The sequence below is a fragment of the Camelus bactrianus genome, chromosome 9 (genome assembly GCF_048773025.1).
Source record: "Camelus bactrianus isolate YW-2024 breed Bactrian camel chromosome 9, ASM4877302v1, whole genome shotgun sequence".
NCBI classification, from domain to species: domain Eukaryota; kingdom Metazoa; phylum Chordata; class Mammalia; order Artiodactyla; family Camelidae; genus Camelus; species Camelus bactrianus.
In genome coordinates this window covers 13252849-13270801 of record NC_133547.1, presented here as the reverse complement: position 1 = coordinate 13270801, position 17953 = coordinate 13252849, and the positions used below count along the sequence as shown (strand labels likewise).

General features: G+C 37.8%; 1 protein-coding gene across 3 annotated transcripts in view; it reads right to left on the bottom strand.

Moving 5' to 3' along the window:
- The window catches only part of LOC105075662 (uncharacterized), a 29623-nt gene extending 14122 nt beyond the window's left edge, over nucleotides 1–15501 (bottom strand). For all 3 annotated transcript variants that reach the window (XR_012509364.1, XR_012509363.1, XM_010963559.3), the window contains exons 1-5: nucleotides 14657–15501; nucleotides 14119–14190; nucleotides 9476–9560; nucleotides 6532–6658; nucleotides 5530–5628 (exon numbers count right to left, since the gene is read on the bottom strand). Coding sequence is in view for 1 of the 3 variants with exons in the window: in XM_010963559.3 (XP_010961861.1) it covers nucleotides 5530–5628; nucleotides 6532–6658; nucleotides 9476–9484 (235 nt within the window). In the remaining 2 variants the exon portion in view is untranslated. The remainder of the gene's footprint in view (nucleotides 1–5529; nucleotides 5629–6531; nucleotides 6659–9475; nucleotides 9561–14118; nucleotides 14191–14656) is intronic.
- Between the last annotated feature and the right edge of the window lie 2452 nt (nucleotides 15502–17953).

Genomic DNA, 17953 nt, shown 5'->3' with positions numbered 1-17953 from the left:
CTGTCCCCTTTGCCCCAGTCACAGTCACCTCCTTTCAGCTCCCAGAATATGTTACAATCTTTTCATTTCTTAGAGCTTTTTACTGGTTATTTAATCTCCCAGGTATGCTGACCTGGGTTCTCCAAATGGTTGGGTTCCTTTCATCTTTATGTATCATGATAAAAATCAGAAAAACTAACTGCGCTGACTTCATCTAATTTATATCATTTATTTTCTACCCCAGTAACATCTTCCTTGCTTCTGAACACTTTTCAACTTCTGTTGTTATATATTCCTTAATTTTCGTCTCTTTATTTTCTTACATTAAACTTCACCAAAGACAGAAACAATCTTTCACTTATCACTGAATAACAAACCCAGTGTAGTAAACTGTTTATTAAATTCCCATAATTAGTTAACAGTAAAAATGTGTACGTTGCCTTGCCTCTAATCTTATACCTTATTAAATATTCTTTTTTATCACTTCCTATAGAAATGGGAAACAAAAGCACATCTAGGCTATCTCAATCAAATATGTAAATGGAAAATTTTCTTTACACCTGATCATCCTTCCAACTGCTATCTTTCTCTCTCCAATTACTCTACTTTCGTGTGCAGATATCTCCACTTCAGCTCATTTTCTGCTTTGCCTAGTTGAGTGAGCTCTGCTTTCACAATCAAGGTAGTGAAGGGATCTACTTATTTATCCCCATTTGAGTTTATCTACACACATTTATGTCACAAATACTCAACTTGTTTTGTTCCTTTATACTCTTTTCTATATTCTCCCTAAAGTCTTCATAGCCAGTGCCATTTGGGTACTTCCTACAAAGCATATTAGTAACTTTTCAGGCACAGCAGCAGGTTGATAAAATAGTAACCTGCTAATAAAATTCTAAGCAAAGATGTGTTTTTCTTGAAATTTCTGAAATAAGAGTTCAATACTTTTCAAAAAGGAAAAGGTATTCTTTAAAAGTCAACAATATAGCCCCCAATTTAAAAAAAATCTACAACATAGCAACATCATTTTTAATATGCTCAAACTGAAAAGAATCCAAGTGTGCATCAACAGAAGAATGGCTACGTAAATGACAATACACTGATACAACACAGTAAGACCAGCGAGAAATAATAATCTACAAATATAGCAATATGGATCACCCGCACAAACATAATGGTGAGTAAACAAAACCAACCATAAAAGAATACATACTATATTATTTCATTTTTATAAAGTTCAAAAAGAGTAAAACTAATCTATGGACTTCTTAAAAGTCAGGCTAGCAGTTAACTTTGGCAGGGAGGAATGACTGGAAAAAGTTAGGAGGGAGCTGACATCCTAGTAAAGATCTATTTCTCAATCAGTGTGCTGATTAGACGGGTGTAATCACTTTGTGAAAATTCAGTGAGCTGCACATTATGATTTCTGTATTTTTCTGTATCTGTTTATACTTCATTAAGTTTATTTCAAAAAGGATATAGTAAGAAGACGTTAAAAGGCAACAATTCAAATAGTGTGGATAATTTGTGAACAGAGACAAATCAATGGGACAGAAAATACTACGAAATCTGTGTCTTCCTCCTTCCCTCTCTCCTCCGTCTGTCCCTTCCTCTCTTCCTTACTTCCTCTCTTTCCTGGTCTCTCCCTCCCCTCTGTCTCTCTCTCTCTCTTCCTGTCTATCTCCATCTCCTCATTCAAGAAAGAAATGTAAAGCTATGGCAATTTTATAAACATTTTTGGGAAAAAAATAATTTAAGCCCTCATTAAGACAAATCAGACATAAATGATATATAAAATGGAAGGTAATTAGCTAGTCATAACAGTATAAATAAGTAGGCAGCTTACAAAGGTATGACAACTATTATTAAGGTGTTAATTTCAAAGATTTACTTGCAAATTAAAAATTAAAAACCAGTGATGTAAAGGAAAGCTGTAGTCAAAATCAAAATCAGAGGCCCAAACATTTGTAAGAAAAATGAGAAAGCATACACAGCATAAAAGCCCATACAAACTGGTATAAGAAACACTGAACAATAGAAAAAGTAATGAAACAAAAGAAGTGAGCATTGAACAAAAGTATAAACAAACTTAGGGCAAAATGTCCAAATTCACTCATAAAAAATAAAGTGCAACAAGTTATAAAACTTATCCCATAAAATTTGAAGATTTTAATTTAAAGAACAAACAAAACATTCCAGGTGTTTAGAAAAAAGGCGGGGGGAGGGGGTTAGCTCAAGTGGTAGAGAGCATGCTTGACATGCATGAGGTCCCAGGTTCCAGCCCCAGCACCTCCTCCAAATAGAAATAAATGAATAAAGCTAATTACCACCCCCACCCCACCCCCCAAATTCCCAGTGTTGATACAGTGAAACTGAGACTCTTCTATACGGCTTCCCACCTAAACAACATGCCAGATTAAGACCTTGGCATACAAAGTGGGTATATATACCCTGTATAGCTCAAGCAGTAGAGCACATGCTTAGCATGCACAAGGTCCTGGGTTCAATCCTCAGCACTCTAAAAATAAATAAACCTAATTACCTCCCCCAAGTCAAAAAGAAAAAAAAAAACCTTGGCATATTGAACATTCCCATTTAGGAGACTACTCTATAGTACAGCTGACCCTTGAACATGAGGATTAGAGGAGCCAATACCCTCTCCCCAATACTGAAAATCCACGTGTAACTTTCCAGTTGGCCCTCCATATCTGCAGTTCTGCATCCAGAGATTCAGTCAACCTCGGATCATGTAGAACTGTAGTATGTATTTATTTTTTAAAACCCATGTATAAATGGACCCACAGTTTAAACCCATGTTGTTCAAGGGTCAACTGTATAAACAAGTGAACTGTAATCTTATGATTTGTGTAAAAAGTCAGCCATGGTTGTTCCCAGATTTGTTTATGACAGTTCTTTTCCCTCCAAGACAACCATTTCTATTTATGAAAACTAAGTTCAATGCTTTGGAAGTTCTGGCTATACATGCACATTGCACTGTTGTCAAAGGCATGAGTGAGATACTAGTAAAGATTGATGGGAAACATAAAAATTCATGAAGGATTCTGCAAGTAGACTCCTTTATCTAGGTTCTTGGTCTACTTTAAATAAAAAGAAACTGAAATAATAGCTAAGCAATGTACGTGTGATTTAATCAAGAAACACTGGCTAGACCTACTCTAAAACAAAAGGCCACACTAAACACCAAAAGATTGGCCTAGGTAGGAAATTTTAATGTTCTAACTTTAAAGATTGTCTCTTAATGTATGATACTAGCTGTATTCTATTGAACCAAAGCTTTATGCTAATGTGAATAATGCTAATAAGAAGAATAATACTAACGTAAATTAGCCCATCTCAGAGCAATGTAAAAGGAGAAATGTTATTTCCATTTTCAGGATATCGGCTTCACTTAAAAAGAAAATAAGGAGCAAATTACCTGGTCACAAAGTTAATCTGTTTCCTAAGATATCATACCTTCGATATACAAGATGATATGGATACAGAGTATTTATGACAGAGGCAGTTTAGTCACATTAACACCAGGGTTAATGTATCAAAAGATCTGCTAAGTGTTAAAACTCTATCACACAGAATTACACTCGTGTGAATCAAAACTGATCAAATACCGAATAGTCCATACTGAATTCCAAATAATTCTCACATTCTACTGATAATTTTACTGCTTACTTTCATCAAGGAATCAGAACAACTGAAAGAAAAATGTTATTCTCCCCTCAGTATGTTATCCAACCAACCTTATCATATGCATTGGTTTTCTTTCATATATTGGCTCCTAGTCCTTCCCTTTTACTGAAGGTCATTGCTTTCAAACTATCCTCTCTCTCTACTCCATCAATCTTAATCTTCCTCTTTGAAATCATTCCCTTCAGCCTACAAATATATTCTAATACCTCACATCTTAAGATACTTTCCCTGTACCCCATGTGTCTGCTTTTATTCCTCCAAAAAGTTATATAAATTTTTCACCAATGTCTCATCTCTTTCTTTTCCTTGTCTCCTAATTACTTTAAAAGAAAACAAAATTTTATTACAGAGCATTTCTAACATGCACAAAAGTAGAAGAGTAATAATAAATGTCCATGTATCTATGAACCAGCCTCAATGACCATCAACCAAGCCCAATGCTGGCCTCTGCAGACCCTAATCCACTCTCCTCACAGTTTTTGAAGCAAATCCCATATATTATTTTTTGTAATCACTTCAGTATTTATCTCTAAAAGTATTTAAAAGTTAACCATAATACCATTATCCAGACCTGAAAAAAATGAACAGTAATTCTTCAAGAATATCAAAAATCAGTGTTCACACTTTCAGCTATCTCACACATAAAATTTTAAACAATTTAAAAACCATAATAATTGATCTAAACAAAGTCTATAATGTACAAGTGGTAGACATGTCTTCTACATGTCTAAAACCTATAGAGTCTCCTACTATTTTTTGACTTCCACCTTATAATTTGTTGAATAACTGTTTTTGACCATATAGCATTTTTCATACTCTGAATTTTGCTGACTACATTTCTAAGGTATAGTAGAACATGTTCCTCTTTCTCCAATAAACTGGTAGTTGGCTTTAGAAGCCCCATTAGACTTAGGCCCAATTTTGTTGGCAGTTACCTCCTACTGTATGTCTGATCGTCTCTATTTCTGTGATGCTATCTGCATTGATGTTCAGTGCCTAGATCCAGTAGCTTACTGTGGGTTCCAAAATGGTAATCCTCTGTATCATTCTTCATTTATTCACTGAATACTTTTATTAAGAAAAATACCACCCCATCTACTACCTATTGGGACAGTTCTTACAAGGAAGGCGGGATAAACGCTTCCTTTGCTTTAAATGTATGCTTTCCAAATAAGTTAGTTCTCTAGTAGTTTCCAACGGTGAACAATCTACTGTTAGCATCATTATGAATTTACAGAATTAAGAATGTTTTATGTGCTGCAATACATTGCAGTTATGTATATATGTGCTCAAATTATTCCATCTTTGACACACTGGAGCCTCTTCCACCTAGTTCCTCTTCCCTGACCACCCTATCTAAAATTACCCCATTCACCCATCATAATCCTCCATATTCTTATCCTACTCACTTTTCTTCATAATACTTAAATCACTTCACGATACTTAGTAATCCATTCATTTATTTGTTACTATTTGTTTGTTGTATGATTTCCCTACTACAGTGTAAACTCCATGAGAAGAGGGCGAAGAAGAAATAAATACACAAAAGGCAAAATAAAAAGATGAGCTAGAAAGGAATTAGATTCAAAGTACAGGTAAAATGTGGTCATTGGGGAAGAAAGCCTTCCCTCATGGAAATGAGAAGGAAACACAAGATTGAAGAAACAAGTGATAAGTGGAAGTACAGATGAAATTTCTTTGGTGTTTCCTGGCAAGATCTAAGTTTTCTTCCCAAGTTTCAGGTCTTTCCTCTAAAACCAACATCTCAGGGGTGTGTTCCCTTCCCAGCAGCAGGGACATGCCATGTCATAACAGCTTACCTTGCCCTGATTAGCACTTACTCACCTAGGCTCCATCTTCTTTTCTCATCCCTCACAACCTTCCAGGGTTCTTTCCCTTGCTCTAATAGAGTGATCACATCTGGCTTAGAAATGGAACAACCGCCTTGAAAAAACATAATAGAAAATAATAAAGGAAGGATATACTTGACCAAGCCTTCAGAAGAGTAATAGGACTGAAAAACATTCACATTAAAGTGGCTTCAGGATCACAAGGACTCACAAGAACAGGGAGGTAAGAATATTGTCTTATTTTAATTGCCAACTCATACAGGCTCTGTCTCTTGAGGAAGTAATCATTGAGAGCACTGATTTAAACCCTGCCTCTCTGTCACCTGAGTCACTATGGCCTTAGTTCTCTCAGTGGGAAGAAAGGAAAAATAATGTATACCCATAGGATTGTTGAGGTTTGACTTAAACAAAGCGCTTGGATGAGTGCCAGGTACACGGTACGCACTATACATGTTTACTGGGTACAATTTTTGCTTTTTATATTTTGCTAAGAGGAAAATAATTAGTTTGTCAGTATATTCATCCAGTGTTAAATGCAAAGTTCATATATTTTAAACTCGTAATCATAAATCAATTAAAAAATAATATATCTGTTCTATTAAACTGAATGTGTCCATTTGAGTTTTAACAAACTGTTGATTTATCACAGTAACATATACACTGAATAAGCTCTGTCTTTCTACTCACATTGAAGGTTAAGTTAATAGATAATAGACCATCCATAGCAGAATGAAACCAGATTTCTTTGAAAATGGTTTTGTCTGAGTGTGAAAGAATTTATATCAAACTGTCATTAAAGAGAAGCAATTACAGAAAAGGCAAAGGAAAATGTAAAGCTCACTGAATTTTGGGGGAAATTAAAAGTGCTATTTAATAGTTTAGTAGCTGAAGATGCCTATTCCCAAACTATATAACAGATACTCAGCTAGTTTTTAGAAAGATAACCCTGAAATTTAGTTGTGTGAATTTATAAATTATTTGACACAGATAAACTTACCCAGTGACACGAAGTTGCTATAGTTCTCTAATATCACATCTCTGTACAAATTCCTCTGATTTGAGTTCAGGCATTCCCACTCTTCCTGGGAGAAGTCTACAGTCACATCTCTGAACATCACCAAATCCTGAAATGACAGACCCACAAATTATTTGTAAAATTATTTCTGAAAAGGCCAATATTTAGGCTCTGCATACCCTTCCCCTTTTCCTTCTTTTTTTAAACAATTCTTTCAAAAAGTAATTAATTCACAGGCTGTACAGAAACAGACCATAGGTTGAGTATGGCTCACAAGCTGTAGTTTGCCCCCCACTGCTATAGACAAAACTTCCTATATACTATAGGATACCTAATTTTACTTATTTCCAGATATGTTTGGGGAATTTGAGTTTCACTAAATCGTTAACAATATTTTCTTAGGCCATTCTCCCAAAGCAAAAGAAACAAAAGCAAAAATAAACAAACAGGACCTAATCAAACTTAAAAGCTTTTGCACAGCAAAGGAAACCATCAACAGAACGAAGATAGCCTACAGATGGGAGAAAATATCTGCAAATGATGCAGCCAACAAGAGATTAATATCCAAAATATACAAACAGCTCATACAACTCAATACCGAAGAAATAAACAATCCAATCAAAAACTGGGCAGAAGATCTAAATACACATTTCTCCAAAGAGGATACACAGATGGCTAACAAGCACATGAAAAGATGCTCAACATCACTAATTATTAGAGATGTGCAAATCAAAACTACAATGCAGCATCACCTCCCACCAGCGAGAATGGCTATCTTCAAAAAGTCTACAAATCATAAGTGCTGGAGAGGGTGTAGAGAACAGGGAACCCTCCTACACAGTTGGTGGGAATGTAAATTGGTGCAGCTGCTATGGAAACCAGTATGGAGGTTCCTTAAAAAACTAAAAATAGAGCTACCATATGTACCAGAAATCCCACTCCTGGATATATTTCTGGAGAAAATGAAAACTCGAATAATCGAAAAGATACATGCACCCCAATGTTCACAGCAGCACTACTTACAATAGCCAAGACAGAGGAACAACTCAAGTCGCCATCACAGGAGACTGGCTTAAGATGTGGTAATATATATACAAAGGAATATTATTCAGTCATAAAAGACTGAAATATTAACATTTGCAGCAACATAGATGGATCTAGAGAATATCATACTAAGTGAAGTAAGTCAGAGAAAGACAAATCCAATATGATGTCACTAGTATGTGGAATCTAAAAAAATAATACAAATGAATCTATACACAAAACAGAAACAAACTCACAGACATAGAAAATGAACTTATGGTTACAGGGTGGGGGGAAAGGGGTGGGAAGGGATAAATTGGGAGTTCGAGATTTGCAGATACTAATATATATAAAATAGATAAATAACAAGTTCATATTGTATAGCACAGGGAACTATATTCAATATCTTGTAGTAACTTACAGTGAAAAAGAGTATGAAAACAAATATATGTATGTTCATGTATGACTGAAGCATTATGCTGTACACCAGAAATTGACACATTGTAAACTGACTATACTTCAATAAAAAAAAGTATACCAAAAAAAAGAAAAAAGAAAAGGAAACAAAAGGGACTAAAGTTATTAAAGGGAGAGGGAAGGAGGGACAAATTACAAATATTAACAGATTAGGATTAACAGATACAAATTACTGTACATAAAATAGATAAGTAGCAAGGATATACTATATAGCACAAGAAATTATATTCAAAATCTTGTAGCAAAAAAAAAAATCTTGTAGTAACCTATAATGGAATATAATTTGAAAAAAAACTGAATCACTTTGTTGTACACCTGAAACTAACACAATAACATAAAGGAGAAAAAAAAAGAACTCCATAATTAATTGAAATAGTGTTCGTAACACTACTGCTTGCATGGGCCTAAAAACATTCTCAATAAATGTGATTTACTCTAACCTCTGTTCCTTTAAGGATTAGAAAAAAAATTAAAGATGGAATTTTTTCCCCAAATGAACCACAAAATCTGTTTTTAAAAAGTAGAGTTTGCATAAAATTAAAAAATTCTTCCAAGCTCATCACTATTTGTATCATTAGCATTTTCCCTTATAACAAATCCTTCTTAATATTTAAACTTACAAAATAGTCCATTGCATAGATATGTTGGACTTAATAATGACAATATTTACATATTTCTATACTTTAAAACGTATTAAATTATATTGACAATTTACACAAAATTTCTAAAGCCGTAATGTACGATATGCTACCTGAGACACCTGTGGTTACTAACCACTTGAATTGTGGCTAGTACAAATTTAGATGTGCTGTAAATATAAAATACACGCCAAATATTGAAGATTTTAGAAAGAAAAAAGAATGTAAAAATCTCAATAATTTTTATATTGATTACATTTTGAAATAATATTTTGGCTATATTGGGTTAAATAAAACATTAAAATTAATTGCACGTTTCTTTTTACTTTTCAAAATGTGACTATTAAAATGTTTAAGATTATCCATGTGCCTTGCATATTATTCTGTACTTTTTATGAGACTGACATGAGGCCTACTGTGATAAGAAGACATTAATTTTATATTTTTAATAGTGGACAGTGCTGTTCTAAAATGTTTTCTGGTCCTGAGAGCCTAATATCAGTCATTTCCCTCTAGAGACTTCATTTCCGCTTTATCTCTGCTCTAGGCAAAGACTAACACACAGGAGACATTGAATAATTTGGTCAATTCACATATGGACATGGACGGAGAAGAGGATGCACAGGAGGGGCCAGGCTGTCTGGCTCTGTCCTTCACTAGAATGGGAGCAACTAGGAAGAAGCTATGGGACAGGGTTCTGTTAGGAAGTTTCAGGACAACTAATGAGAATGTTCACATAACCTGAAAAAAAATTATAGCATTTCAAATACAGAGAAACATCAACTCACATGTGCCATGATTTCAGAGTTGCAAGAACTGTCAGTTTTCCTCAAGGGTCATTTACTGGAGTAGCAGAGTCCACAGAAGCCAGAGCTGGGGGAAGAGCATGAAGTCATGAGGACAAAATTATCTAAGAGTCCCCAGATTTTAAAAACCACACCACTTCTCCATTCCTACATGCAACACCCCTCCACCCCGTAACACACAGACAAGTTATGAAGAGGTAAGAGGTAGTTTAGACAAATACATGTCCTTCCCCAAACCACAAGAAAATCATTGCACAAGGATAGACACAGAGCAGACTCTCCTACACGGAAACACATGTCCAGACATCTAGCAGACATTTTAGCCGCCCACCACAGGGAGGCTGATCTGGCCCTAAGAGGCTATCCAGATCTGTCCTGTGCGGATCCATCTCCCCCAATTCCCACCTTTCCAACTGAGAAGTGGTTATACCATCTAAACCAGAACTTCCTTGAGACACAAGAATCTGGCTTGCCTCCCTAACCCTGAACATAGGAAATAGTATAGACAAGAATTTCCCAAACATTGCCACACACTGGAATCATCAGCAGATCTTTAAGATATTCTGATGCCTAAAATCCCCCAAACATTCTGATTTAATTAGCATACAGCATGACCCAGGAATCAGGATTTTTAAACCTCCCCCCAGGTGATCGTAACGGGCAAGTCTGGTAATCAAACTTTTGTATCCATCAGAATCACACCTGGAAGGCTTATTACAATTCAGTTTGCAGGGCCCTACTCCTAAAGTTTGGCATTTACTAGGTTTGGGGTTGGGCTTGAGAATTTGCTTTTTGAAAATGTTCTCAGGTGATGCTGATGCTGCTGGTCCAAATGCGACAATTGGAGAACCACCTGCACAGACCATGCCTAGCAGTCTTTATAATAGCAAAACTGTGCTTGTACACTGGGACCCCTTCCTCCAGGCTGAACTATCCTTCCCAGAATCCTCAGAGCTCACTGTTCATCATTTTCTAGTTAAGAATCATCAATACTGCCTACATGGCCTCATTTACCAACCCAATTCTCTTGGTATCCGGGCTTGGGAAAGGTCAATTTGTAAAACCTGAGCACGGATAATTCTCTAGAAAGTAGGAATAACGCACTAGTTAAAACTCACTAGTAACTAAGGAGATACATTTAAAGAAATTGGATTAGCAGATTTAAAAAACTGATGATACCTCATATTACTAAGGCTGTGGGGAAATGGACACTCCGGGTATGATGCAGAAAGAATGAAATGATTTGTGGAAAATGTTTATAATAGGACAAATAAAGCCAGAAAGAATCTAAATATCCTTTAACAAGGTTAAATAAATTATCATGCATTCAAACAACAGAAAAGTAAACACTCACTAAAAATAAAGGTAAAATTCTTATTTGATGTCATGGAAAGATGGTCACTACATATTGCTGGGAGGAAAACATAGGTTAGAACATAGTATTGTAATGAGATTCTGTTTTTGGCAGGAAAACTACATAGACATATATATGCATGTGCATAAAAGAGTCTGAATGGGCTTGGAATAAAGTTTTATTGTGTTACCGCTACTGGATGGTATCCCAGGTGTTCTTTAGTTTGATCTTCTCTGGCGTCTCCTAATTTTTTAATCAAAAACTTATATGTATCACTTACACCTGCACATAAATTAAAAACAGCTCTGCAAGGAATACCACAAAAAGCCCCAACAATTCCATCCCTGCTATCTTTTCCCCTGTCCTCCAAATCAAGAGGCAATAATTTTCACTTCTTTTAGCTATTCCTTTTGGTATTTTAACACCATATATTCAAATAACATGCTAATATTGCTACTTCTGAATTTTCAGTTGCAATCATTATCTAGTGACTTCCTACTATGGAAGGCATAGTTTTAGCTAACTTTTATCCACCCATCTTCCACCTCACATGTACATAGTTGCATCTCCCTATCCTTCCAATGTGGTTTTGTTCTACTTCAGGGTAAACAGATATTCAGTTTCTATTATTATGACTAGGTAAATACCATTACCAACTGAGTTATATAGTATAATCACATTATTTTGCCTTCCTTGCTCAGGTCTACTTCTATGAGGTTAAAATAATTGTTTTTTGAGAGGGGAGGGTATAGCTCACTCATAGAGCACGTGCTTAGCATGCACAAAGTCCTGGGCTCAATCCCCAGTACCTCCATTAATAAACAAGAAAACAAACCTAATTCCCCACCCCCAACTTTTTTTTAATTGTTTTTTTTTTAGATTTTTAACCGATTAAAATTAAATAGATCAACAGATGGGGGAGAAAAATATCTTAATATTTCTTCTGAGATTTTAAAACTAATTTTAAATTATAATTAAATCTGTCAATTTAATTGCCATTTCTATCTAAAGAATTATAAATACTTGGAAGATTTGTAAAACCAAAAGGGGATCACTGGGACTTCACCTTTCTCCATACATCCATGAGAGTATTACAAAATCAAGAGTACTGAATTCCTCTCTTAAATTAAGAACTAGAGGTCTTGGTTTCTTTCAAATTTTCAGTTATTCCTATCCTATTCTGAAATAAAGCCATATATAAAACCACAAATGCTGTAAAAATATTTTGAGAAAATATGCTCTAAATATTAATAGTGATTATTTCTGGATGTTGGGACTATAAATAATTTTAATTTTCTTCTCTTTTGGGTTCCTCAGTTACTAAATATGTCACAAGCCTGCATTAACTCCATCGTCAGAAATATGTTTTTACAAAAGCTATTCCCATGAAAAAGAATTTTTTAATGAGTTGGGGAGATAGGGTACCTTACAGTTATTAAGAAAATAGGCCTGCACAAGTGGTAACAACGGGGAAGTCAATGTGACTGAAAAAATAATTCTTACCAATTCTTGAATATTGTATTTCATTAATACCCAGAGATCACAATGCTGGTTCATGATATTTCCAAAGTGATTAAGAGACAGTATGCACAGCAGAAAGAAAAAAAATGCTTATTTCACAGCAGTTCCTCAATAACTTGGGTTAATCCCTCCTGCACTCCAATGAATAACCAATTATTAAATTCTTGCAAAATATCTTATTAATCCTTACCTTAGTGTTCAGGATACATATGTAACAATTTCTTAAATTTTTTTATTGAGAACAAAAAATACTTCTCAACATTACATTATATACTTTTTTCTTATGACTCTTTATAAACATAATCTTTATTATCGCATAACATTCCATCACATGGCTAGAGTATGAGTTACTCAACCATTTCCAAATTGCTAGATACTAATTTTTTAAGATTATCCTGAAAGTCACTCCCAGTTATTCCAGACTTGGATTCTAGATCAGTGAGAATCAATCCTGTTGGGTCTTAAACAACTGATCATATCATGAAATGATAGACTTCCTCCCCCAAACTACCCACTGATAAATATACACAATACTTCTGTATATATCTTGAGATTTTTCTTGTCCTGAAAACCCATGGACAGAGTCCAAAGATTTTATGTTAAGAATCCGTATTCTGATACACTTAAGCATCTGATTCATCTTCCTGCTTGCAAGCATCCATAATTAACTCCATATTTTCATTATTCTTGGGAACACAGTGAGTTAACAGGGAATGACTAAGAATCATCATTAATAGCAAGAGTTAATATTAATTAAGCACTCTTCCAATGTGCCAGGTAATCGTCTAAGGGCTTTAACAAATATTAAGGTAATCTTCAAAACAACCCTGTAAAGTATATACTATTATAATTCCGATTTTACATATGAAGAAAGTGCAGCACAGAAAGACTGCCCAAACTCACTCAGATTTAAGTGGAGTCAAGATTCAAATCCCCTTAATTTAGGTTCAAAATTCTTAACCACAACATACACCCCTCTCAGTCTATCCAAAGACATACCCTAAATAAACTCATGATCTGTATATTACAAATTTTCAGTTATAAGATAAATAAGTTCCGAAGACCTAATATACAGCATGGTTAGTATAGATGATAAATAATAATAATAATAATAATAATAATAATAATAATAATAATAATAATAATAATAATAATAATAAATTATATACTTGAAATTTCTGGAGAGTATACCTTAAGTATTCTTGTCAAGGGAGGTGATGGATACGTTAATTAGTCGATGTGGTAAGCATTCCATTACACAATGTATACCAGTATCAAAATGTTCATTTGTCAAAAATAAACAAAATAAACTCATGCTGCCAAACCTCTAGCCACATTGGACTGGTCCCCCAAATTTCCACCAATGGATTCCCTTGGGGAAAAAAAAAAATCCCCATTCATACTCTGGCGTAATTAAAGCTGCCTAAAACCTTTAACAACTCCTTAACAAGTCACAGCCGAAAACAAAGCATGAACATTAACCTCCAACAAGGCCATTTCCACCGTTAGAATCCTTAGGAAAAACTGATCACAGAGCAACTGAATCTATAGCACATGGTTAACTGTAGAACTGCATTAAGTGGGCACTAGAAAGTGGAATCTATAAATAAGGGAGGAAAATCCTAAGGCCCAAATCAATAAATAGATCATTCCTTAGGCCAGACATTCCAAAGGAAGAAATTAAAAAAAAAAAATCTCGGGTCCGAAAATCAAAGCATTTCACAGAAACAAAGCAGCAGCACAAACTCACAAAGAACCTGGCTTTTGGAGGCGCAGCGGCGATTCGTTTCACTTCTTACACCTTCTGTGGAGACCGGCAGGGCTGAGGAAGGAAACAGGGTTCATTACAACGCAGGCTTTTCGTGACTCCGTCAAAACCTACCCTCCACGCCCCTTTGACTCTCTACCCACCACCTGCAGCCACAAATGGAAACGAGGAGGCGGGGATACGGGCCGCGGTCACCCGTGTCCGGGTCTGCAGCTCTGCGTACGCGGTAATTCGGACACCACAACCGCCCACCCCCGGGGCGGCCCACCGCGTCTCTGCAGGAGACTTTCGTTCCGAGGCTCCACCTATGACTTCCCCCTTAGGCCTTTTCTCCAAGGCCGGGCCTCAGCGGCTGAGGCCAGGAAGGTGGTACGCCGGACCTCAGCGTCTCGCATTACAGAATAGGCCGGGGCGGCGCCCAGTTACGGCCGCACGAGCTTAATCCCCGCGCCACCCGGGCTCAGAACTGCAGGCCCTCACTCCGGACCAAACGCCTAGTGACCTGGGACAGAAGACTCACCCTCGACCTGGTCCGCAAAACCTGGCCCGACCCGCGCTCGATTCCTTCAAAAGAGCAGCGGCCACCACGGAGCTTCCCTCACAGCCCTCAATCTCCAGGCTCCAAGGACCCCCGGCGCTAAGTGTAAGCCGCCGAAATTCCGCAGAGTGCCTTTTAGGTCCCAAGTGCGCAGGCGCGCACGGGGAGGTTGGGGGGGAGGGGCAAGTCCCTCGGCTCCTCAGGAAGGGCTTGGAGACGCGAAGGGGAGCTAGAGCCCCGCGGGACGGGGCGGGCAGAGAAGCAACGCTCCCTAGCAGGCCGGATCCTCGCCTGTAAAGGTGGCCCCCTGACTAATTGGCGCTATGGAGGATAATCCAGGCTGCTCCTCTGTTGGAATTGTAATCCAAAATCAGACAAGCTATAAACACCAGCTTTTCTCATTTGGGTTCTTGGCTCCGCAACCGGCGTAAGCTCGGAGCACCGATCCCCTCCCCCAACCCAGCGCTCAGGGTCCTGGGAGGTATTGTTTCTGTCCCCAGTGCCCAAGCGCGCAGGTGGAGGGCGTAGAACCTGGGGTTCTCCAGCGAGCTGAAGAAAGGCTCTTGGGGCCACGCACCCTGAGGGCTGCGGGGTGGGAGTGTTGCAAGAAAATGGAGCCCGAGATCGTGCCCTAGGCTTCCGGCAAGTTTCTGGGGTGCACCCTGCTGAGTAAGGATCCTTAGCTTCCTGCAGGGAAGAATTCAAGAGTGAGCCATAGTAGAGTGAAAGTAGATTTATTCAGGGAGATACACACTCCACAGACAGAGTTTGGGCCACTTCAAAAGGAAAGAGGAAGAGAGAGAGGGGAAGCCCTGAGAGGGACTGGGTTGTTAGTTTTTATGGGCCGGGTAATTTCATATGCTAATAAGTGGGAGGGTTATTCCAACTATTTTGTGGAGGGGTGGGGATTTGTGGGGAATTGAGCCACCACCCACTTTTTGATCTTTTATGGCCAGCCGGGAAACTGTCATGGTGCCTGCGGGTATGTTATTTAGTGTGCTAATATATTACAGTAAGGGTCCACTGGAAGTCAAATCTTCCACCATCTTGGCTGTAACGAGTTTATGTACTATCATCAATTTCTGTGTCATTCTTTTAATGGTTGTGCCCTGTCCCCTTCCCTCCTGTCTCAAGAGGAGTAAGGGGGTTGGTATAAAGAGATTGGAGCCAGAATTCCAAGTTGGTCTGAAGTGTCCAGATCTTTAGACTTAATGATGACCCTGACTGTGATATCCTAGTGCCCCGAGGAGGGTCCCTGTGGCGTTTGCTGATGGACTGGTGTGTGTGGACAGGATTGTGTTTGGATGGTGGTGTTTCTGGAATGTGTGCCACTCCTTTGGGTGCTGGACTGAAAGGATGCCACAGAGAAGATTGCCTGCTATTATGCTGGACTGTGACACTAGATTTAGGGGTGTCCCGGGATGTTGAAGAGGAAGAAATTTTCTTCTACCCTTCTTAGGTCTTCTGGCTGATCTACAAAATAAGTCGACATGAGACTGATTAAAAGAAAGTCAAACAAAAATTTAATAAACTGGTCACATAGGAGAGACCCAGGAAAACTGAGTAACTCACCAAAATGGCTGAAGCCTGTCAGCTAAAGACCAAAGAGGATGTTGGGGGTAGTGGTTTGGGACTTCAAAGGGGAGGAAAGCAATCCACATGGAGATGAAAAGCAAGTGTTTGGTGAACAAATGTTTGCTAAGCTACACAGAAACAATGAGACACAGAATAATTTCCATTCCAGGCCCCACTAAGAGTTTCCCCATCACACTTAGCCCATATTCTTTGCAGATGTCTCTATTGATAGCTCTATTCCTGGAACAGCCCTTTATCTAAAATCTTTAGGCAGCTAAGTGGGAGGTAAAAAGAAAGACTTCCTGAGTCTTATGTTTCTTCAAAATAATCAGCCTAACTAGTTTATACTGTAAAGTACAGGGAACTTTATTCAATATCTTGCAGTAACCTACAATGAAAAAGAATATAAAAATGAATATATGTATCTATATGTATGACAACAATTATGCTGTACTCCAGAAATTGACACAACGTTGTAACACTGAAATGACAAAAATAATACATACATAAAAAATAATAATCATTCTAAGTTAATCCTCATGCCAAAAAGACACACTTTGGGGGGCAAATTTTGCTCCCCTACAGTGGCTTCCTTTGTGAAGTGCCGGAGACCGTGTATATCATGAAGGTGGCTGTGCCCTGAAGGAAACCAGAGTATGTCACCCAAAACATGCGTCTTTGAGCTGAGGGCAATTTAGAAGCATCAAAGGCAAGAAAAGCTCTCTACCCTCTCCCATTTCTGCGTGAATGCAGGATATAAATTCTCCTTTATGTGGTGCCAACTGCTGCCTGCAGAGGCCCTGTGACCCCCATTCCTGGGCTCTCAGATGTCTGCCTGCAATCCCTCAAAAAACAAAGTACACCCTTTTCTGACTTGTATTTGCCCTAGCAGAATTAAATAGTCCTGGGAAGTGGCTAACCTCCCCATAGCTCAGGCTGACTTGTCTTAGCTATTTCCTCCTTATGAGTTGTAAATGCCACCACCTTGCCGTATACCAAAGCACCTTCTCACTTATAGCCAATCAATAATCTGTTCCCCTATCCCTTTGTGTGCACAGCTCCTTCCTCAATAAAAGACCCTGCATGTTCACCCTCAGTGCTCACACAGGCGCCTCTCCTCTGTGACCGGCTGTTTCCTGTAGCAGCTATCTATTAAACTTTTCCTTTGTTTCTCAAACTTTCCTTTGTCTTTGTTAAGTTCTTTTACAGCCCATGACACTGGCCTGTTGTGTGCCCCAACATTTTACTGGAGGACAACTCTAGACTTTTAGCCCATATATAGCCCCTAAGGAATCTGCAAATAAACACTCCTTTAGTTTCCTCCAACTTGCCAACCCTGGAGTCCTAAAATTGTTTTTCTTTACCCTATCATTTCTCTATAAATTCATGTTCCTTGTCGAAGATGCTATATAAGGTGGAGTTCAAGGCCACCAGTTTGCATTACTCTCGTTAAGATTTCTCCCATATAACATGCGCACACAAGTTAATAAATTGTTTTTCTCCTATTAATCTGTTAAAGAGCCGCATTACAGGAGAGGATGGTCACGTCCCAGGTCTTGTGTGAGTCTCTGGCACATGCTGCCAAGTGAGGGTCCTTGGCTTCCAGCAGGAAAGAATTCAAGAGTGAGCCAAATAAAGGGAAAGCAAGTTTATTTAGAGAAATATATATTCCATAGACTGAATGTGGTCCACCTCAGAAGGGAG